At 42.6% G+C, this 24,710-nt stretch overlaps 1 protein-coding gene across 1 annotated transcript in view; it reads right to left on the bottom strand.

Moving 5' to 3' along the window:
- Positions 1-16,688, bottom strand: part of RTKN2 (rhotekin 2) — a 66,803-nt gene extending 50,115 nt beyond the window's left edge. Inside the window, 2 exon segments of the mRNA XM_030568933.1 lie at positions 3,806-4,005; positions 16,620-16,688. Coding sequence (XP_030424793.1) covers positions 3,806-4,005; positions 16,620-16,670 — 251 coding nt within the window. The 5' untranslated portion in view covers positions 16,671-16,688.
- Between the last annotated feature and the right edge of the window lie 8,022 nt (positions 16,689-24,710).

Below are 24,710 nucleotides of genomic sequence, written 5' to 3'. Positions count from 1 at the left end.
GTGTCCAGTTCCCTGCTTGTAATCCTTTACAGGTAGCAGAGACATTAACCCTTCACAATCTGTTTATGACAAATACACCTTGAAATGAACCTAGAAACAAATTAGGAGCCAATACAATCTCTGATTCACTGGTGTGGAGCATACCCTGAGACGACCACCACCAAATATGTGGCCATCTATATTCTGTACTAACTAAAGTTTCCAAGATGTCTTCAAAGGTAGTCTCATGTAAATCATATTGGAATGAACCAATCTGCAGGTAACAAAGAGATATATTTATCTCATAGAACTGGAAGGGACCCCGAAGGGTCATAGAGTCCAGCCCCCTGCCACCTTCACTAGCAGGACCAAGTTCTGATTTTGCCCCAGATCCCTAAGTGGCCCCTCAAGGATTGAACTTATAACCCTGGGGTTAGCAGGCCAATGCTCAAACCACTGAACTACCCCTTCCCACTCAAAGGAATTTACAGTAGTGAGCTCCACATCCATTTGCAACCTTTCCTATCTCCTGGCCAAGTTAAGTTAACAGTTCCTAGTCACTACTGATATCTAGGCATCCAGAAGCAGCTAGGACACCAGACTTTAAATCTAAGTAAGAAGAGGTGAGCACACCACTCATTTGAGAGGGCAGAAGTCACCTCCACAATTACAACCAGTTACCTCCCATAACTCTCAGACACCACCAGTATTATCTGGATTGAATCTCAACCAAATGCCAGACACTGGAACAGATGATCCACTGCATTATGACCGTTCAACAAAGCAGAGACAAAATCCAATGCCTGGTCTATACTATATTGGTATATTTATATCACTCAGGTGTGAAAAATCCTTCGCCTGAGCAACATAGTTATGCCGACCTAACCCCCTGTGTAGACAGCGTTATGCCGATGGGAGAGCTTCTACTGACTCTTGCGAAGGTGGATTAACTATACTGACGGCAAATGCTCTCCTGTCGGTGCAGTAATGTCTTCACTAATGCACGACAGCTGTATCAGTGCAGCTGTGCCATTGTAGCTCTTTAAGTGTAGACCTGCCCCAAATGTTGTCAGAATACCAAAGGCACTGCAACACAAAACTAATGGTTTCAGGTGCCCGCTGAACGGGGATGAGACAGAACTCCGTACAGTCCCTGTCAAAGAGAGCTTTTTGGGTAGACAAGCAGCCATCCAGTACTGTTCTCTAAACCACGGAGTCAAAAAAAACAAGCAGACACAAATGTATCTCCAAGAATCTATGCTTTGATTTGCAAATGTATCACCACTACCAAGGTGGATTGGCTTAAATCACCTAATGGAAAGAATCAAGTTAAATAACGTATTTTAATCAGCTTTTCCATTTGTATGTCAGTTATTGTCTAAAGAACGGTGCATTCTCATTGGTTGATATAGCCATTATGAGATGTTGATCTACAAGTAAATAAAGCCTTTACACTAGATTTGTACATCTTTTTGCTACTTAGGAGGATACACTATAACTATACACATTTATTTAAGCAATTATATAGTTTAATATTTTCAGATTTTCATTACTTGTACATTTCAGTATGTCAGAAAATGGTGAACAATATATTGATTATTTACTAAATAATTAATGTTTTGCTCAAGATTTGTGTTAAGCTGCATTAGGATAGTAACTTGAATTTAATTAGACGTAATAAAAATACATTTTATATGCTGTTTTGTAAATAACACAATCAAGTGTTTTGGATCCATAAACTTCTCTTATCAAACCAGGTTTCACATTTACAACTAAATGATTTATTAAATTGTAGGATTAACTATAGGCATCTAATTTAACTGATTATTTCAGATCAGTTGGAGAAAACGTTTAAATATTCCTAAAAGGAAGTGATCGAAGCTTAAATTCCTACTTGCCTAAGTCTCTTAAGTTAGACTGACCTACTGTGCCATATTTATAAAAGCTTGACCTCAAAATCTAGAATTAGAGGGGGGAAATCTTTTTCTTCAGATAGAAAAGCAGCCTTTAACTCAAAGTTTTTGATAGAGGCTCATGGAGATAGCCTATTTTAAGAGATTGTATAAGTTTAGACCTTACAATATTAAATTCAATTTCATTTTAAACAGGTTTCTTTAAAAAAACTATTTAAATATCAAAAACATCTAATTAAATACAAAAGTCCAGTTTATTTAATTTTGTTAAAATCATCGTTTTTAGCCACCCTAACCACTACCTTGTGGCCAATGGTATCAAAAACCTACAGATCTAAGAGTCAGCATAAACATTTGGTCTTTCTGCTTTTGGTAATGGAGAAAGAAAAGAATGTCATATAAGTCTTTAACTTCTTATGAAAAAGCAATATAACTGATAAAAGTTTGATGATGCCATAAAATATACTGTGGTTATGTGCATATGCAATAATTTTAAAAATTAGCTTTAATCATCAGAGTTAATCTGGCCACAAAATAAAATTCTCTAGCTTTCTCCCCAAAAAACAACACTTTCAGATGCAAAATGTTAGAAGTTTGTTTCTATGGATACAGTTCATTGGGACTAAGCCCATAGTTGCTTGAAGAGATTCTGCACTGAATTGCTACATAAATACTTCATTAAAATGATAATCTGAAAGAAATGGTAGCTCTGTAACACTATTCTCAATATTACATACAACATTATACAGGTTAGCTGGTTATGCGTTAACTCACCCAGCAGTTATAGTTCAGGCATATTTTCAATCAAGCATTTTGTCTTCATGTTTGTGAAGAATTGTGTATTTTGATTCCTATGATGTAGTTAACTAAAATGGCCAGCAGAGGGTACCAATTAATCACTAAAGTACATTTAGAATAGAGGTTCTCACACTGGGGGTTAGGACCCCTCAGGGGGTTGTGAAGTTATTACATGGGGGCTCATGAGCTGTCAGCCTCCATCCCAAACCATGCTTTGCCTCTAGCATTTATAATGGTGTTAAATAATTTATAAGAAGGGATCGCACTCAGAGGCTTGCTGTGTGAAAGGAGTCACCAGTACAAAAGTTTGAGAATTGCTGATTTAGAAAGAGTAAAACATTGAAAACTAGAAATAAAGGTATGCTGGTCTGGAGACATTACCATAAGTAAAGCTCTGCTTAGCTTGCAGTATTGAGGATTCCACAATATTAGTCTTTCACTGTGTGTAGAGCTGACAGTGGGAGCACCAGCCACCCCGGGACGGAGAGCAGAAGCCCCTGCCGTCAGCCCCAGGCCCTCAATCTCAGCCCCAGGTGGCCAACAGCAGAAAAGTAATAAGGTCCATTATTACTTTTCTGCAGTTTTCCATAGTTTGTCCACAACTCAGCTGCAATTTTTTGACAATCATCCTGCAATTCAAGTAGGGGCTTACCCATAAGGTCTTCCATGCTTTGTTCCTTCACACACCTAACCCGATATCGCTGCACACATTCAATGTAAACTTCTCTTATACAAAACATGCTCATCAGGGTATCCCACACTTACATCTTGAACACTAATGGACAATGCCCATAATATGTTTTAGTAGAGAACAAATTACCTCAATTTACATTTTCTAAAATACCAAATCCAGTATCTTGAAATGAGGTTAAGAAATGCAGATTTAATGCTCCAGTACAGTGCAAAGATCAAGTTGTTGTAGGTTTTTGTTTTGGATTTTGTCTGCGGGGAGGGGAGAAGAGGACAAGCCAGCACTAGATCCAATTTTCTGGCTAAGCCTCCTGATACAACACTAACAATTACCTAAACCGTTTTATTTTATTTTTTTAAATCACAACCTAGAGCTTGCTATTGAATTCTCAATTTGTAATGAAACACTCGAGATTGTTACTCACCCTCCTCCTGTTCTGTACCTGACTGGTTCCTCTTTTTGTTTCTGTAGTTCTGTCTTGTAGGCAAGTATGCGAGCATTGCAAACCATCAGGTTTTTAACTGCATGCAGCACTTGGTCTTTTTGGGTGCTCACTGCAAGCAGTTTACAAATTCCCTCTCGCATGCGGATTTCAAAGTCAATCTTTTCTTGAATGCTGCATTCCTAGATATCAAGATACGTACAAGACTGTCAAGAAACCAAACATTGTAGAACTACAATAAAATCCAATTAATAACAGTACAGAAATTCAGAGTGGTAGCCACGTTAGTCTGTGTCAGCAAAAAAAACAAACAAACAAAAAAAAAAAAAACCATGAAAGCTTACGCCCAAATAAATGTGTTAGTCTCTAAGGTGCCACAAGTACTCCTCACTGTTAGTACAGAAATTGTATTAAGTATTTTTTAGAAGAACTAAGTATTTACTATATCATCGAAAGTGTGTGGTACCCTAGGTCTTTAATCACTACACTGTCAGTAAGACTAGTTCAGTAATTGAAATGAGTACACTTTTTAATATACAAAAAAGAATACTGGAATGAACTGGTGCATACTGGATTATGCATTCAACCAGAAGATTAGGGTGAGCTCTAATTCAGGTACTGACATTGACTCACTGTATGAGCTAAAGTTATTTAACATATATGCTTTAGTCACCCCATTTGTAAAATAATGATGTTTCTCTACAGCATATAGGTCAGAGGTGGGCAAACTACTGCCCACAGGACAGACCTGCCCAGCCCCTGAGCTCCTGGCCTGGAAGGCTAGCCCTGGGCCCCTCCCCTGCTGTTCTTTCCCCGCAGCCACCGGACCAAGGGGTTGGATAACGGACAGGTGGCCCCAGGGAGCAGTCAGGGATAGGGAGCAGTTGGATGGGACGGACATTCTGTGGGCAGCGGTCAGGGAATAGGAACAGGGGGTGGTTGGATAGGGCAGAGGTTCTGGGGAGGCATGGGATGGGGAACTGGGGGGTTAGATAGCGGGTGGGCGGTTAGGGACGGGAGTCCCAAGAGGGGGCAGTAAGGGGACAAGGAGCAGGGGAGGTTGGATGGGTGGAGGGCTCTGAAGCAGGCAGTCAGGGGGCAGGCTGTTTGTGGAGGCACAGCCTTCCCTACCCAGCCCTCCATACAGTTTTGCATCCTGATGTGGCCCTAGGGAAAAAAGTTTGCCCACCCTTGATATAGGTTACAGAGTATAAACGCTTACAGAGTATAAAACTTTTAAAACATTCCACTTAAAAAATGTTTTTCAGTGGAGCATCTGTGTATTAACGGGAACACAGTACAGCTAAAAGAGATGGGAAAGATCTGAAATTAACTAAAATATATTTTTCCTCTTTTTTTGATCATCTTGAAGGGGATATAATTAATAGTGACATCCACTTTTTGGTAAATGTAGCTAAAGAGTTCAAATACACCTGAATATGTAAAAAGATAGACTGCAGGATGCTACTGTCCTTTGTTTAAATAAGTTCACTTTAATATCATTAAATATTAATTTAATGATATTAAAGTGAACTAAAAATCAGACTTCAATTAACTTGTAATAGTTTAAAGATTAACCTACAGAAAAGTGCATTCTCTCTGACAGATGAATTAATATTTATAAAGCACTTCTCCTCCAGAAGGAAGCTATATATTATAAAATATTATCTCACCTACCACTGAAATACAGCATGAAATAAATTACTTTGCTATTTTGGGAGGTGGGGAAACATTTTCTGTGCATTATACTTAAGATCTTATGAGAAATATGAATTTTAGTTAACTTTCCATATTACCTTCCAAAAAATTGAAAATCTGCAAAGGTTACTTGCACTATACCTTCTTGGTTTGCAAATTAAAATCTGTCAACTATTCATATTGATATAGAGGAGAATTAATGTTAAAGGAAGCCAGGTCTCACAGCTAGCACCATGTTGGGGAGCAAGGAAACAGGAGGGTGTATAACACACAGCAGATTGCCATTGGCAGTTGGCCCCCTCAGCCAGTCCTCTCATTAAATGGCCTAGCACTAGGACTAGTCAGAAGATGGCTGTTTGTAAAAGACAGCACTGATCAAAATCAGGTCTCTTTCTTCACTCCAACTGCTACAGACCATCACAATTACTTTTTCTTTCGGTTACTGGTTGTATAGGCTATGAATTTCTATCGTAGTGAAGGAGGTTGTATCGTGCATCAGGTTAGAGCAGTGATACTCAGATTGAGGCTTGTGAGCTGCAAGCCGCTCTTTAATGTGTCTCCTGCAGCTCTTTGCAGCACATGACATTGAAACTGATTTAATTATTATCCAGTCAGGATGTTTTTACTATGTTATTAACCAACTGTCGTTGATAAAATAATAATACTTGGTCTGCCGTTTTTCTGTGAGGAAATTATATGTGTGTGTGTTTCCTATAATTGCCAGCTTCAGGGCAACTGTAGAACTGGCAAAGTGCAAGCACTCACCAGTTTTTTCAGAGTAGCCCTAGATGACAGGATGACTGAAGAGAGACAACTAATTGATTAGAGAGTGATTTAGTGGCCTAATTTGGGAGTCACTTGGGTTCCTTGTATTCACAAAGGATTGCTTGATCTTTTCTAAATCTTACCGAGCTTCCCTCTGAAAGTAATAGCAGGCCATTGAGAGGACTGGCAGACCATCATTTAATCAAAGGCTGAGTTTACCAGTACATCAGTCTTTCTATGCCAACAAGTTTCTCCAATTGTTAATTTCACGAATTCAATTCTATCACTGGTAACAATAGCATGGGCATGGGTCCAGACAGGCACAGCCATTTTAAGCACTCTATTGTAATGGATTGTCTATAGGGGGAAATAACCCACAATGGGTAGTCTGCAATAGCTTCCCTGTGGACACTTATTTCACACTGAGGGCTTGTCTACATCAGAAAGTTGCAGCGCTGGTGAGGGAGTTACAGCGCTGCAACTTAGGAGGTGTACACATCTGCAGGGCACCACCAGCGCTGCAACTCCCTGTTTGCAGCGCTGGCCGTACTCCCATTTTGTCTCGGGTGTAGAGGATCCAGCGCTGGTAATCAAGTATAGACACTTACCAGCGCTTTTCTTGACCTCCGTGGAATAAGCAGGTATCCCAGCATCACCGAGGAAGCCTCTGGTAATCAAACTGGTCTCCTTCCCCAGCTTGCTCTCGCTTTCCCCAAACCCCGAGCAAGCAGGTCTCCTTCCCTGAGGTTTGCTGGGTGGTTCCAGGAACGCGAGAGCAAACCGCGGCGAAGCTGGTCTCCTTCCCCGGTTTGCTATCGCGTTCCCCGAACAAGCAGGTCTCCTTCCCTACGGTTTGCAGGGTGGTTTGGGGAACGCGAGAGCAAACCGCGGCGAAGCTGGTCTCCTTCCCCGGTTTGCTCTCTCATTCCCCGAACCCCGAGCAAGCAGGTCTCCTTCCCTGCGGTTTGCTGGGTGGTTCCGGGAACGCGAGAGCAAACCGCGGCGAAGCTGGTCTCCTTCCCCGGTTTGCTATCGCATTCCCCGAACAAGCAGGTCTCCTTCCCTACGGTTTGCAGGGTGTTCGGGGAACGCGAGAGCAAACCGCGGCGAAGCTGGTCTCCTTCCCCGGTTTGCTCTCTCGTTCCCCGAACCCCCGAGCAAGCAGGTCTCCTTCCCTGCGGTTTGCAGGGTGGTTCGGGGAACGCGAGAGCAAACCGCGGCGAAGCTGGTCTCCTTTCCCGGTTTGCTCTCTCGTTTCCCGAACCCCCGAGCAAGCAGGTCTCCTTCCCTGCGGTTTGCAGGGTGGTTCGGGGAACGCGAGAGCAAACCGCAGCGAAGCTGGTCTCCTTTCCCGGTTTGCTCTCGCGTTCCCCGAACCCCCCTTGAAGCCGCCCAACAGCGCTGCAGTGTGGCCACGTCTAACACCACTTGCAGCGCTGGTTGCTGTAAGTGTGGCCACTCTGCAGCGCTGGCCCTATACAGCTGTACTAATACAGCTGTAACAACCAGCGCTGCAAAATTTTAGATGTAGACATGGCCTAAGAGTGTTTGTGTGAGGTTTAGCTTAATCTACTTTACAAGTGAATTAAACTGAAGGTACACAGGCATTTAGTGCACAAATATCCATGTGGGAAGCTATTACAGCGTAACTGCTGCACTTCAAATTCACACCCTCGCCTACTTCACAATAGCGTCTCCCTGTAGACAATACCTAACTCTTCTCAAAACAGGTTTCCCTTTGCAGGTTACACTTAAGATGCCACAAGTTCCCAGGGCCCTATCCCCGTTAGTGGTTTCTTAGCATTCCTACTTTTGGTGCAAAATTCTAGAAAGTTTCCAAGTGTCGACAGGGCCATGGAGTCTCACCAAAACAAAAGCAGCTGTGGATTATAACATAGAAATTGACTATATTTATAAAGAATGCCCAAGTCACTCTTAGCTACAGATCTGCTATCACAACATTCTTGGAGCATTTTAGGGCTAAAGCAATGGGCTTTTTTCGCCTCCATTGTGAGAAAGACTTTTAAATGTTACATTTAGAATCATTCCTGGAAAAAAAAAAAAAAAAAACCATAGAAATCAGTTGGAATGGAGAAGTTAATTTACTAAGCTTTTAGTGGACAAAAAAGCATCTATGCCACAATAGCTACCATATATCGTATACTGTAAATAGATGGGTTCTTGGTATTTCAACTTTTAGTCTAAGCCAGAGTACCAGTGCTGTTTACATCAGTAAATCATTTATTAATAATTCATATGTTCCACAATTTAGAAGCAAATAATTTTCAGAAATGCATGCAGTTCATTGCAATGGCTTTGCATACAGTTGAGTATCTCTGCTAAAGAATTTTGCAATAAAATAATAAAATATGTTTAATCTAGATGACAGCACTGCAATAATTTCTTTCCGACAACTAGTTTCTGGCTGTGAAGCTTTTGTACTGAGTGCTAAATGTTTTTATCATTACAAAATGCATTGCCATGTTCTGATTACCCTTTTGCTTCCTCCATGCACAGAATCTTAGTGGTCCGATAACAGTACCTTGCACCTATATAGTGTTTTTCATCTGTATCTCACAAAGCACTTTAGAAGTGAGTACAAGTATGGGCCCCATTTTACAGAAAATGAGAGCGAGTAAGTGCAAATCAAATCAAGGGCACAACTGACAATAAAACCCAAGCCTCTTGATGCCAAGTCCTGTGACCTAACCATTAGGTCAGACTGACTCCCTATCTGGGAGAATTCTTGAAGTACATAGTATTGGAAAAATGGGATTACTCCCTGTTTGCAACTCATAAAAGTACTGGTATTTAGCTCCAACAGCAATTTATCTTTACTGTATTTAGATTTATGTTAAAAAAATAAGGGACACCTATCCAACACTCTATACCCAAACCCTGCCATAATTTACAAAAATAAAATTAAACTCCTCTCCATCTCCACATGCTCAACCCTTACCAAAATCCACCCGCAATGGCAACCCACACGAACAGCGTGCATCTTGCAGTGTGCTCTGAAATGTAAAGTATATCCATTTACAGAGGATAAAACTGATACTGCTCTAGCCAATGCAATAGAATTTTTGTTATTGTAGTAATATTGCTGTAGTACCCCCTCGGGACTTGATTCTGCTAGGTACTATGTGTGTGTGTTCAATAAAAAGGTGGTCCCAGCCCCAATTAGTGTGTAATCCAAGGTCCCAATTCTGCAAACACTTACACACATGCTTAATATTAATAGCATGAGTAATCCCATTGGATTTCATTGGGATAGTACTTAAAAAAAATGGCATCAGTTGCTGAGCCTTATATCCACTAGTTTCCCCACAGTTGCCCCCACTGATTTCAATGACTCTGACTATGTGTTTAAGTGTTAAATTCTGAATCCTGATGAGAACGATTTTAAGATTATGAATTAATGCATAGGACAACAAATAGGAACACCTGCACCTTCCTACCCAAGTAAATATTAAGCAACTGAATTTGACTTCAGGCAATTCAAATATGGCTGAATAGATTAAGCAAATTGTCATGAATAAGTTATTTTTTTGTCCTAAGTATCAATTAATTCCTTTTAAAACATTGCTAATTTGAAGTTATCTTGATTTTAAGTGGATTTAAATTTTAGCATGGCAGACTGACAGCATGGGAAACCAAAGTCACATATGCATCCATCAACACAGATAAAGCACAAAAGTCCCTACATGAGAAAGGGGCCCTGCATCATTCCATCAGTATGTTTCATCCTTGTCATGGAATGAAAATGTCTGAGAATGAAGGTGTTTATTACTACTATTATTATTTAGGAGCTCTAGTCATGGACCAGGACCCCAATGCACTAGCTGCTGAACAGTCACACAAAGTAATCCTCTGCCTCAAAGAGCTTACAATCTATGTGATGAGACACAAAGTGGTTGAGGTGATATCTTCTATTAAGACCAACTTCTGTTGGAGGAAGACAAGCTTTTGAGCTTCACAGATCTCTTCTTGAGGTCTGGGAAAGGTAATCAGAGTGCCATAGCTAAATACAAAGCAGGACAAATTGTTAAGCATAAGAGATTAACACATGTTGCAAGAAACCATTTCAAATGAAGTGGGTAATCCTGGGACCAATACATCTACAAAACTGCAAACTACAAGCTAAGTATTATACAATAGATGGATACAGATAGACTAAGAGGGGCCACAAGGAACAATGAGACAACATTGGTCAGCATGATAGGCTGTGGTCTTTGCACACAAGTGGCCTAAATGTTGTCTTGTCTCAATGTGCAAACATTAGTCTCACTATGGAGACCGTCAACAAGGGCAACTATTATAGCTTGGTATGCGGTTAGACCAGGGGTAGGCAACCTATGGCACAGGTGCCAAAGGCGGCACGCAAGCCGATTTTCAGTGGCACTCACACTGCCCAGGTCCTGGCCACCGGTCCAGGGGGCTCTGCATTTTAATTTAATTTTAAATGAAGCCTCTTAAACATTTTAAAAACCTTATTTACTTTACATGCAACAATAGTTTAGTTATATATTATAGACTTATAGAAAGAGACCTTCTAAAAACGTTAAAATATATTACCGGCACACGAAACCTTAAATTAGAGTGAATAAATGAAGACTTGGCACACCACTTCTGAACGGTTGCCGACCCCTGGGTTAGATGGTTCAGGAGACAGTAAGCTGGCTAACATTCACTCATATTTGGTTAACAGTATGTTATAGATCGTTGGGGATAAAGTCTATGTTACAAGACCCACACATTTTATGTTTAATGAGACAGAGCCATAGTTCTCAGATGGAAAGAGTTAAGTCAGTGACACAGTTCTTTCTCCTATTATTAATCTTGTTTATTCAGGGGCAAAAATAACTGAAAGGACTTACTGGTACACCACAGTCCTGAGTGGGGACATGGCCTCAACTGGAAGAGGTGGGGCCTTTAAAGATTTAAAGGGCCTGGGGCTCCATCTGTGGCTGGAAGCCCCAGGGCCTTTAAATTACCCTAGAGCTACCAGCTGCAGAAGCGAAATAAAGGGGCTCAGGGGCAAAATAAAGGGCCTGGGGCTCTGGCCGCTAACAGAGCTCCAGGCCCTTTAAAGCATCGCCTGAGCCCTGCTGCTGGAGCTCTGGTGGTGATTTAAAGGGCCTGGGGCTCCCCGCAGCGGCAGCAGCACCAGCACCAGGCCCTTTACATTCCCACCCAAACCCAGCAGCTAGGCTCCTGTGGTGATTTAAAGGGCAAGAGGCTCCAACTGCCATGGGGAGCCCTGGGCCCTTTAAAGCACCACCCGAGCCCAGCTGCCAGAGCTCCGGTGGCAGCGCTTTAAATGGCCCGGGGCTTCCCGCAGCAGCTGGAGCAGGCCCATTAAATCCCCACCAGAGCTCTAGCGGTGATTTAAAGGGCTCAGGGCTCCCCACAGCTGCTGGAGCCCTGGTCCCTTTAAATCATTGCCGGGGAAGCCAGTCAAGTTCGGCACGGCATACCAGCTCTTGCCAGTACGCCATACCAGACCATACTGGCTTACTTTCACCTCTGTGTTTATTTCAGTATTATGTAGGGTCAACCCAAGGTCAGAGCCCCATTGTTGTAGGTGCTGTACAGAGCAGCAGACAGTCTCTGTCCTGAAGATCTTGGGATAATTACTCCTAGTTTGGAAATTCTGGCAGTTGCAGTATTTTGAAGTGGCCACCTTTGTAGAGCTAGGAAGGCGAAGGTGCCCAGCTGGGTACTGAGAAGACACCTGCTTGAGGAGGTGGTCAGACCCAGCCTGTGACCACAGTGAGGGTATTAACAGCCCAGCACTGCAGAATGGCTTGTTTGGGCTGAAAAGGGGAAAAAGCCGGAAATCACACCCCCATCCATTCTGCCGAGGACTGAATGACCCCAGCCACCTCCCAGGCAGCACAGACTGAGTGCAAGACAACTCCAGGACTGTGGCCTCCCACCATACAAGCAAGTTACATGGGCAGAAAGGGGATAGGACCAGGGCAGGAGCCTATGATCAGACCAACCCCATTCAGCAGGCTGCCCAAGGATTGTTACAAAACTGCTGCCATCACAATTTGCTACCAGCAGCAGTTACTGACATTGATTGCGTTCCTTTTTTTTGCAGCCTTGTCATAATGTGCCACCTCTCATCTTTCCTGTCCCAGGCAGGGCTGGATTATGATATTCTGAGGCCTAAGCTATGTCAAGTGTAAGAGGCCCTATACCTTTACAAAAAAAATTAATTTATTATTTGCACAGAAAGGAAATTGTATATATGCAAAACAAAGCTTTCATGTTTATATATTCAGCAGCAAAGTAGTAAAAATAAAATAAAATCTAAAACATCTTGCAATATGCCTGTTTGCATTATAAAATTGTTTCAACTTAACACATTTTTGTCTATGATTTCTTAATTAGCAGATATGAAAACTTTACATCTACAGCAACACAAAAGCAGTTACAGTTACACAGATGAGCTTTCTTAATAGAAGCAGTACAACCTGCAGTATGTCAGTCTGCACATCACATAAATTTTAACACTGAAATTTAAAACTTTTTTTCCCAAGATTTTTGGAGAGCAAAGTCATTGATGATGTCCTCAAATGATAACCTATGAAGTTTCAATGCACAGAATGCTTAGGGCAGATAGATTTTCTTGCAGCATTTTCTAAGCAGACATCTCTCTTTGCGTTCACTTTTCTATCCTCAGTCTCCCCCAGGATCACTTAATTAATCTCGAGTAAATACCTCGGACACACAGAGTGACAACAAGCTATATGCATGAAAGAGAAAAAGAATTTATCAGAAAAAAAAAAGATGGGTAATCTCTAGAAATGGCATAGAGAAAGCGAAAAAAAACTAGCCTATATTCAAGAAAATATAATGAATGTTATAGGCTTTACTAGCCTATAAATCATATATGCACATAGTTTGAAATAACTTGCTCACCAAGTACTCAGAATATTTATATATATATATATATATATATATATATATATATATCTTCCTTCACTTCTCTCAAAACCCTCTATTTATCCTTTCGTCAGCGCTCTCTGACATTTACTGTTAAGGTTCCCAAAACTGATACAAATGTATCCTCCTCAACATCCACTTGACCCAATTCCATAAGACGACCACCTACAAACTGAAGCATGGATAGCGCATGAAGCAGAAAGCAGCGTGCGTACTAAAATACACAATGGTACATATGTACAGATCAAAAGAAGAAAGAACACACTAACACTTAAGAAAATGAAGAAAAACAGGAGCGAAGGCACTATATGACTGAGCATGCTGGACTGTAAACAAAATAGCCTCCTTCTGGCTATTACCAGCCAATGAGGACATTATATATGACAGGTTTCAGGGTGGTAGCCATGTTAGTCAGCAAAAACAATGAGAAGTCCTTTGTGGCACCTTAGAGACTAACAAATTTATTTGGGCATAAGCTTTCATGGCCTAGAACCCACTCCTAGGACAAGTCTCATACATGGGGAACTGTTATTTAAATTGGAAAAGATGGGAATGAATATGAAAGTTGTAAGGTGGATAAGGAACTGGTTAAAGGGGAGACTCCAGCGGGTCGTATTGAAGGGTGAACTGTCAGGCTGGAAGGAGGTTACTAGTGGAGTCCCTCAAGGATCGGTTTTGGGACCGATCTTATTTAACCTTTTTATTACTGACCTTGGCACAAAGAGCGGGAATGTGCTAATAAAGTTTGCGGATGACACGAAGCTGGGGGTTATGCTAACACGGAGAAGGGGACAGGGATACTATTTCAGGAAGATTCTGGGCCACCTTGTAAACTGGAGTAATAGTAAGATGAAATACATAGTGAAAAGTGCAAGGTCATGCCTTAGGGATTAATATAAGAATTTAGAGATATATGTTGGGACGCATCATTTGGAAGCGACAGAGGAGGAGAAGGACCTTGGGTATTGGTGGATAGCAGGATGACTATGAGCTGCCAATGTATACGGCTGTAAAAAAGCAAAGTGCATTTTAGATGATCAGGCGAGGTATTTCCAGCAAGGATAAGGAGTGTTGTCAGTACCCCGTTATATAAGGCGCTGGTGAGACCCCATCTGGAATATGGTGTGCAGTTCTGGTGTCCCATGTTCAAGAAGGATGAATTCAAACTGGAACAGGTCCAAGACGGGCTACTAGGATGATCCGAGGAATGGAAAACTGCCTTATGAAAGGAGACTCAAAGAGCTTGGCTTGTTTAGGCCTGGCCAAAAGAAGGCTGCGGGGGATATGCTTGTTCTATATAAACATATCGGGGGGTAACATTAGGGAGAAAGAGGGATTATTTAAGTTAGTACTAATTAGCACGAGGATGAATGGTACAAACTGGATATTAGGAAGTTAGACTTGAAATTAGAACGAAGGTTTCTAACCATTAGGGGAGTGAAGTTCTGGAACAGCCTTCCGAGGGAAGTAGTGGGGGCAAAATACTTATCTGGCTTTAAGACTAAGCTTGATAAGTATATGGAGGGGATGTTATGATAGGATAGTTTAATTTGGGCAATTGATCTTGGATTATCACCAGATAAGTCTTCTCAATGGTCTGCGGGAGAGTGTTGGATGGGATGGAACTGAGTTACTGCAGAGAATTCCTTCTTGGGTGCTGGCTGTGAGTCTTGCCCACAATGCTCAGGGTTTAGCTGATCGCCAGATTGGGGGTCGGGAAGAATTTTCCTCCAGGGCAGATTGGCAGGGGCCCTGGAGGTTTTTCGCTTTCCCCTGCAGCGTGGGGGCATGGGGTCGCTTGCTGGTGATTCTCTGGCAGCTTGAGGTCTTCAAACCAATTTTGAGGATTTCAATAACTCAGTCCTGGGGTTGGGGGTTGTTATAAAGTGGATGGGTAGGTTCTGTGGCCTGCCTCGTGCAAGAGGTCAGACTAGATGATCATATTGGTCCCTTCTGACCTATGAGTCTAAGTATGAGTTTGGCAGGATTACTTCACGACACTGCTGTCTCCGACCTCACATTTTCCCCAATTCTGTCGGCAGTGAGATTATTTATTTAAATAAAGTTATGAAAGCACAGTCAGAATTTTACCAGTAGCAGCTGGCCAACAAAATGCTGCCTTAGAAGGCTGACTGACTTACTTGTAGGGATACTAATTTACAAGTGCAATTATGTTTTCTCAGCCCTGCCTCTCAGCTGTCAATAATGAACAATTAGTGAAGGGAAAGGGTAGGGGAAGAGCGGAAAAGAATTCTGATGCACCTTATAGACTAACAAATGTATTGTAAGGCATGAGCTTTCCATGGGCGAATACCCACTTCATTGATGCATGTAAGAGTATGATGTGTAGCCAATGTGTAATTTTTATCATATTTGAACAAAAATGTCTATCTTTAGAGAGACTTCTTTTTTCCTGTGTCTCCCTTTATCATCCAATTTTGGTAAAATTTGAAATGGAGTCAGTTTTTTCTTTTTTAGAGGCCCCAAACTGTAGTTAGTTATTTTATGCTTTAATCCAGCTGAGGGGTTATAAATTGTGATGGTTGGTGTAACGCTTGTCAGAATTTTGCTAATCATCTAAGCACTAAGAGGTAAGCAAGATAGCAGTTTTAAAGTAAATAATTTTAAAGGAGCAAAACTAGATTTACAGTGGATATTCAAGAAAAAGGCAGTCCAATCAGCAGCAAAAAGAGCAGCTGAGACAGATTTGTATGTAAAACGGCTATAAGACTTTATGCAGACATATAAGTGGATAAGGAATTATGTAAAATAATTATAATTTTGGAAGCGGGGTGCATGTGAAATATTCCACGGAATCAAGTCTGCTTTGCAGCTCAATGCATGATGCCAGAAGGGAAGCGCTGCTGTGTCTAGGCACTGGGAGGCACTGCCCCTCTAAGAACACAGCCCTGGGAAGCCGAGCTGAGCGGCACCGTCCTGCGGTGGGGGGGGGAGCCTCACTGCCCCTCACACACTATTTTTTGCAGCCTCTGTAGAAGGCTCAGCCCAGCCGGGTAACTCCCCCCGGGACTCTCCCTTGCCCCGCCGGGCTCCCCTCGGACTCCATCTGGCAGCGCCCCTACCCCCGGCCGGCCCTGACTGTGCCCCACGGCCCCCGCAGCCCCTGCACAGACTGTTCCCCTCTGAGCAGCAGGAAGCAGCTGCAATCCCCAAGAGGGCGAGCCAGGCGGCGGCTTCAGCTGGACGTTACTGAGGCATGCTCAGTTTGTAAGCGCACGCTCGGTACCAGCTGCGGCCCTGCCTCACTCCCCCGCCGGGCGCTGGCCTGGGGGTGCCGGAGGGAAGCGGGCCCGGACCCGGCTCGGCAGGCTCCAAGCACGGGGCAGCCTCACGGATCAACGCGCGGGGAGCTGCTCACCGCCTCGTTCTGCTCCGGGCAGGTGGCCCAGGGTCCCCGGCAGCGCTGCATGTCGAGCCGCCCACACCAACGTTCAAAACTCCCGCTCCTCGTCTCCGGTCCGGCCCAACGGCAGCCGCGGCCCCGCCCCTAAAGGGAGAGCTCAGCCCCGCCCCCACGCAGACCTCTTCAGCGGGCCCCGCCCCCACGGCGACTTCCCATCCGAGCGCGACCGGCGAGCAGCGCTCAGTGGTACCCGCTGCAGGCCCCTATGTGCTGCTGTCACGCCCCTCAGAACTTGCTGCTTGGCTGGAGCTGAGCATGCTCAGTGTCAGTGATAGCCAATGACGCCTCTGCCCTGGCGTGGGCTAGGGACTCGGGTGACAGTGACCCGGCCAGGGCAAGGTGAGCTGCAGAATTGGGGGAGAACGGGGCCGCTCAGCTCCCGCTTCCCAGGGCTGTGCTCTTAGAGGCGTGGTGTCTCCCAGCCCTTAGACACAGCGGCGCTTCCCCTTCTGGGCTGAGGTGTGGCGCTGCTAAAGAGACTTGGAAGTGTCCCCCACCCATCTGTCACAATGTGCTACCCCTGCTGGACTAGAGGATGGTGAAAAGGCAGAGGCAGCAAAACAGCCCACCCACTGTTGTCGGTACTGCAATTTGGTGACGGTGGCAGTTTTGCAAAATTACACTGGCTCTTGCTCCCACTGAGTTAATAGGAGTTTGACAGTGATTTCAGTGCGAGCAGGGATTGGGTTCCGTGGTACATAAACTCAATCAAAGCAGGACTTTGCTTTTATTCCTTTGGTTATGGTTGTGGCTCATAAACAACAAGGATTTTAAAAAAAAAAGCGGTGATGAACAGTGTAAACATGGATTTGGGGCTACAAGAAAAAGTTAAAGATCTTTTTGTTTCTCAATGCTGGTCTACCTTGTCCTAAGGTCCTTTATGAATGTGTGTGTGCCTGGATCTGCTAAAACACTGTCCGGAAAACTAAATAATACAAATATTCTTGGTTTTTAAAAAGTTATCTGGTTCTAGGCACCTCTTGAAACAATGGGGGAGGCAGAATCCAGTGGTTGTTGAGGTTCAGTCTCTTCTGAACAGCAAAAGTGAATCTGAAGCTTCACTTCAGTATGAATTGTGTAGGTGAATTACAAATCCTTGGACACTGAGTCTTAAATGAAATGCTAATACGTTATGTGAAGGGTGGAGGTATAGGAATTGAAAGGATGTCATATTTTGCAGTATTTATCAAGTACAACAATTTATAAATGATAAAATTTATATCTGCACAGTTAATATTTGTGGTGGTTTGCAATATAGTTCTGCATGTTCAGAGTATTAACAAGGATATTCATCAAGAATAAAATCATGCATCATTAAAATACATTATTTTGAATGCTTGGATAACATTATTGAAACATTATTAATTTCATAATGTCTAACCAGGAAAATCATCAAAGTGAAGAAGACCGTTTCAAGAGATTAATTTTCTGACATTCATTTTCTTTACTATTCATTATCTTATTTTTTCTAAAATAGGGTCAATACCAGTTCTTTCAGATTAATATTCTTTAAGCAGACTGAAACAGACAACTGTTCCTGAGCTTTTAAAAGAGTGCCATATGTAGTCAGAGTTCAAACTGAAGTAATACATCAATTTTTAACTGTATATTTGGATGTCGATTTTTCCTTTTAATTCTGCAATTTAATGTGATGTATTTCAGTAATCGTTGTTAGTTCTGCTGTTATGTGTATTGTGGAAAATTATACATGTAATTATTCATCACATTTAACATCATAAGAATGGAAACCAATTTCTGTCTTCTGTGGTTTTGCAGAGGTGGGTTCCTTTACCAACTCTAACCTTGCTCAAAAGCATGTTTGGTTAGGCCTCTAAGTAGTACCTCTTCCTCTCATTTGTTAGACCTTGGCTTTCCCTTGAAAGCCTTTACCTTAGATAATATTCCCATTTACTCTTATGGAAACCACATTTCTTCAGAAATACAAGTTAGCATTTGTGACACAACTGAATGCTGTTGGCTGGAGTGGGATAACTACTGTTGTTAGTAGCAAAAGGCATGGCTTGATGGAGAAGACAGAACTCTAATGGATGGGACAATATGTTAATATAAAGTACAAAAATGTGATTTAGAGACTCTAAAACACCATTGCTTCTTCAGGGTTACACATACGTGTTTGAGAGTAAAATTTGTCCCATGGCATTTACAGTCTAAGCAGAAGGGTACAGTGCTTGCTTTCTGCACAGCAGGTTACACAACTCTGAATCGACTGGCATGAAGAGCCCATACAGGATGGAAATCCACCTCTCCACAAGAAGTCTTTGTAACTGTTTTGGAACTAATTGGGAGCAGAAAGTATGGTGTTCCATCCCCAACATGCAGTGGGCTCCAGGCTACAACATAGCGCCTCCACTGCTGATATCCCAGTGTATGGACTAGAATGGTCCTATTGGCATCCAGCGGGGGTGGACTGACAACCCTAGATTATATAGCCACAGGAAGGCGGATTTTGGTACGCTCAGGGAGCTGATAGGTAAGGTTCCATGGGAATCAAGATTGAGGGGAAAAACAACTGAGGAGAGTTGGCAGTTTTTCAAAGGGACACTATTAAGGGCCCAAAAGCAAGCTATTCCGATGGATAGGAAAGATAGAAAATGTGGCAAAAGACCACCATGGCTTAACCACGAGATCTTGCGTGACCTACAAAATAAAAAGGCGTCATATAAAAAATGGAAACTAGGTCAGATTACAAAGGACGAATATAGGCAAATAACACAGGAATGCAGAGGCAAGATTAGAAAGGCAAAGGCACAAAATGAGCTCAAACTAGCTATGGGAATAAAGGGGAACAAGAAGACTTTTTATCAATACATTAGAAGCAAGAGGAAAACCAAGGACAGGGTAGGCCCACTGCTCAGTGAGGAGGGGGAAACAGTAACAGGAGACTTGGAAATGGCAGAGATGCTTAATGACTTATTTGTTTCGGTCTTCACTGAGAAGTCTGAAGGAATGTCTAATATAGTGAATGCTTACGGGAAGAGGGTAGGTTTAGAAGATAAAATGAAAAAAGGGCAAGTTAAAAATCACTTAGAAAAGTTAGATGCCTGCATGTCACCAGGGCCTGATGAAATGCATCCTAGAATACTCAAGGAGTTAATAGAGGAGGTATCTGAGCCTCTAGCTATTATCTTTGGGAAATCATGGGATACAGGGGAGATTCCAGAAGACTGGAAAAGGGCATATATAGTGCCCATCTATAAAAAGGGAAATAAAAACAACCCAGGAAACTACAGACCAGTTAGTTTAACTTCTGTGCCAGGGAAGATAATGGAGCAAGTAATTAAAGAAATCATCTGCAAACACTTGGAAGGTGGTAAGGTGATAGGGAATAGCCAGCATGGATTTGTAAAGAACAAATCGTGTCAAACTAATCTGATAGCATTCTTTGATAGGATAACAAGCCTTGTGGATAAGGGAGAAGCGATGGATGTGATATACCTAGACTTTAGTAAGGCATTTGATACGGTCTCGCATGATATTCTTATAGATAAACTAGGAAAGTACAATTTAGATGGGGCTACTATAAGGTGGGTGCATAACTGGCTGGATAACCGTACTCAGAGAGTAGTTATTAATGGCTCCCAATCCTGCTGGAAAGGTATAACAAGTGGGGTTCCACAGTGGTCTGTTTTGGGACCGGCTCTGTTCAATATCTTCATCAACGATTTAGATGTTGGCACAGAAAGTACGCTTATTAAGTTTGCAGATGATACCAAACTGGGAGGGATTGCCACTGCTTTGGAGGAGAGGGTCAAAATTCAAAATGATCTGGACAAATTGGAGAAATGGTCTGAGGTAAACAGGATGAAGTTCAATAAAGATAAATGCAAAGTGCTCCACTTAGGAAGGAACAATCAGTTTCACACATACAGAATGGGAAGAGACTGTTTAGGAAGGAGTATGGCAGAAAGAGATCTAGGGGTCATAGTGGACCACAAGCTTTATATGAGTCAACAGTGTGATACTGTTGCAAAAAAAGTAAACGTGATTCTGGGATGCATTAACAGGTGTGTTGTAAACAAGACACGAGAAGTCATTCTTCCGCTTTACTCTGCGCTGGTTAGGCCTCAACTGAAGTATTGTGTCCAGTTCTGAGCACCGCATTTCAAGAAAGATCTGGAGAAATTGGAGAGGGTCCAGAGAAGAGCAACAAGAATGATTAAAGGTCTTGAGAACATGACCTATGAAGGAAGGCTGAAGGAATTGGGTTTGTTTAGTTTGGAAAAGAGAAGACTGAGAGGGGACACGATAGCAGTTTTCAGGTATCCAAAAGGGTGTCATCAGGAGGAGGGAGAAAACTTGTTCACCTTAGCCTCCAATGATAGAACAAGAAGCAATGGGCTTAAACTGCAGCAAGGGAGATTTAGGTTGGACATTAGGAAAAAGTTCCTAACTGTCAGAGTAGTTAAACGCTGGAATAAATTGCCTAGGGAAGTTGTGGAATCTCCATCTGTGGAGATATTTAAGAGTAGGTTAGATAAATGTCTATCAGGGATGGTCTAGACAGTATTTGGTCCTGCCATGAGGGCAGGGGACTGGACTTGATGACCTCTCGAGGTCCCTTCCAGTCCTAGAGTCTATGGCAGGCTTGAGCCCCAACAATCCCATTTGTGCTGAACCATTTGGAACTAGCCTCACTGCTGGCATATCTGAATTCATTGGAGAAACTCACTCAGGATGCAGAAGGCTGTACGTTAGGCCACAGCCTAGCCCATTTATACAGCCCAGCTGCAGAGTTTATGTAGTACAGAGGGCCTTATGCTGGATTGAATTTCATCCACTGTGAGAGGCCACCCCTTCCCAAAATTTAAAAATCAATGTATCAGGGCTCTACTGGCCTAGGCAAAAAAGATCCATGTACTAAACTTGCATCCTCTACATATTTTAATACTAAACCACAGACTTGCCAGAATATTTTGGGGGACATTTCCATAAGTATGAATGATTTCTAAGAATTGCTTTGAAAATTGATCCACAAGGCTAGCAGTTCTTAGTCCTGTCCCAAACTGTTAAACAGACAGAGCATGTTATGATATTGCATAACCCGTAACATGAGTCCAATGAATAGAACATGCTAATTATTACTTACTTGTCTTTTGGTAGCACCTAGAGGCCATGACCCCATTGTGCTAGTGTTACCCACACACCTCCTGGGCGTGGTGTTCTGTCCCATCTAGGGGCACCAAGACCAACTAGAGAGATTGAATCTGCTCTACAGCCATAACTAAGAGCCAGTTGGCTTTTAGCTCATGCGGTAGAGGCTCATGCTTTAAGCTCCAGAGGCCTCAAGCTTGATCCTGCCTGCTGATGACCGGGGTCTGTCAGCGTTGCAAGTGGGGGCTCGTCCAGGATTTCAACTGGGAAGTCTCTAAAGCTCAGGATGTGCTTCCTTAGTTAGAGGCACGGCCGCCCAGGGGGGGCAAGTGGGGCAATTTGCCCCGGACCCCGCAGGGGCCCCGCCAGCCCTGGCCTGGCGGTAGTCCGGCTCTTCGGCCGGCATTTCAGTGGCAGGGGGCCCTTCAGTCACTCCGGGTCTTCGGTGGCATTTCGGCAGTGGGAGGCCCTTCAGTGCTGCCGAAGACATGGAGCGACTGAAGGGCCCCCCGCCACTGAAATGCCGCCGAAGACCCGGACCGCCGCCGGGTGAGTACAAGCGCTGCAGCTCCCCCACTTTACCCCAGGTCCCCTGAATCCTCTGGGCGGCCCCAGCTAGAGAAAGTATGTAACCCACACACCTCCTGGGTGTGATTTTCTGTCCTATCTAATGGCACCGAGACTAATTAGAGAGAGAGAGATTGAGTCTATTCTACAATCTTAGCTAACAACCAGTTGGCTTTTGGCTCATGCTTTAAGCTCCAGAGGCCCCAGGTCTGATCAGGGTCTGTCGGGGTTACACTAGGTACTTGCAATGCAGATACAACTCCATGCAACTCAATAGTTGCTCCAGGTGTTTCACAACTTAGCCAGTTCTTCCAATTGATCCCCCCAGAACAAATCAACCTATATTCAAGTTTCTCAGGAGCACTCGCTTCCAGAAATACTACAGAGTTTAACAGGATACATGTCTCAAGAGTGCACCAAAATGGTTCTGCCAAAAACAATGTGGGTGTGTGGCTGTGATAAATCATTGCAAGGACAAGTGAGGCCAGTCTCCATTAACTACTCTTTTAACATCTCTGAAAGAGGGTTTTTTCCCCCGGTAGTGAAGACAACCAACGGGATTCTGTGAGAGCCTTGCTAGAATTTTACATTGCTAATTAGAATGCTTGTGAGGCACACTTTGTCAAATCCGTCTTAATGGACCCCACAGTGTGATTCTATTAATAGCATAAAGGGGGTCATGCCTGCAATCCTTATACATTTAACAGATATTGACTTGAATTGGAACCAAGAAGAAATCAATGAAATTTTTGTGTGTATAATCACAGTGTGACTGGGTCCCAATGAATGTGAATATTTATTACTCTCCTTGAGTCAATTTTTTTTCCTACCTGGTTCAAGCATCATTTTATTTTATACCAGAAACATTTTAATTCAAAATGTAGTCTTTCATTCAGTTCCATCTCTATTTGCTTTGGTCGTAATTTGTGTTTATTTACTGAGCCCCTAGTTTTGCTATAAAATCAGGGTTTATTATTCATTTGAGCTGAAAGATGTTTATGTTAAAAAATAAAACATGTCAAAAGAGGATTCCCAACAAAAGTGTTATTCCTTTTCTCTTAAATAAATGTGGGATTGATATTTTTACATTGCATTTTTACAAGGAATGAGTTGTTTTTGTTTTTGCAGGCCAGGCTTGACTAACTCTCTGACTAGGCTGACCTGCTGTGGAGATACTGGCAGATGTTCTGAACTGGGGATGAGGGGGGCTTTATGCCATCTTTTCAGTCAAGTTGCATAATGCTGCTGTGCTGGCCCTATGCCACAAGTGGAGTTCCTAGTCAGTAAAACCAGCCTTTGGCTCCTTTATTCTGCTGGAGATGGAGCAACATAAAACAGCAGAAGGAGGCCAGAATTAGGCCCAGGATCCATATCCTGGCTTTGGCAGTGCACAGGCAGAAGATTTTTTCAGAAGAATCAGCACCTCAAACCATCCTTTTATTTATCACCTGTTGTATATCACAGCAGTTAAATGATTAAAAGGTTTAGCTTTCTTTTAGCAGAAGAGAAGTTGGGTAGTAGAGGAAACATCACTATCTATCTACATTACTGCTCTGCTTGAGTATTGCGTCAGCAAATTATTCTAAATGTAAGGCCTTTCTTTTTAGTTTAGCATGTATAAAATGTCTACACTTACTCTTGACAGCATTGCAATATTTTTCTTGGTTCCCACAGCTTGTTACACCTACTCTTTGAATATCAAAGATTTCTGGCTGAAATGTGTTCAACGCATGCTGTACTCTATTTAGATATTCTCCTAAGTGGAAATTCGTCAGATATAAATCTTTATAAGCAAGTATTGGCAAGGCTTTATAGCATTTGATTTATCAGAGTTTCATTTTAAACTGAAAAAGGAAGCGTTACTATGGATTACCATCACATACAACCATTTTAGATACAGCTAATGGCACAGGTTTATCATCAAAGGAATTTAGTTCAACTTTGATCTTCTTCTGCTTCTTATTAAAGTTAGTGCTAATTTAAAGAGGTAGATGTTAGCCCTAGCAACAAACATCTTTTATCTGAGCCTGATCCAACAACAGTTGATGTCAATGAGAGTCCTTCCATTGACCTAAATGGTCAGTGGATCAAGCTTTTTGTCCATAAAACATGCTGAATACAGAAAGCTTCCTTCCTTGTGTATGTCTCAGTCTTGACCTGGATGGATATGCTTTATGAGGTGAACATCATCCTTTGGATGAGAGACAGCTGGCTAAAACCTAATTCAAACAAGATGGAAATGATGGATGAAGAAAGGACATTGAGGGTTTGATGGGTAATAGTTTGCCCATATTTTTTTCAAGAGTTTTAAATTTTGGAGTGCTCTGCTAGTTGCTTCTGCAATTCCAGATGGCAATGGAAATTAAA

The sequence above is a fragment of the Gopherus evgoodei genome, chromosome 7 (assembly GCF_007399415.2).
Source record: "Gopherus evgoodei ecotype Sinaloan lineage chromosome 7, rGopEvg1_v1.p, whole genome shotgun sequence".
Taxonomy (NCBI): domain Eukaryota; kingdom Metazoa; phylum Chordata; order Testudines; family Testudinidae; genus Gopherus; species Gopherus evgoodei.
This window is presented reverse-complemented; position numbering and strand designations above follow the sequence as displayed.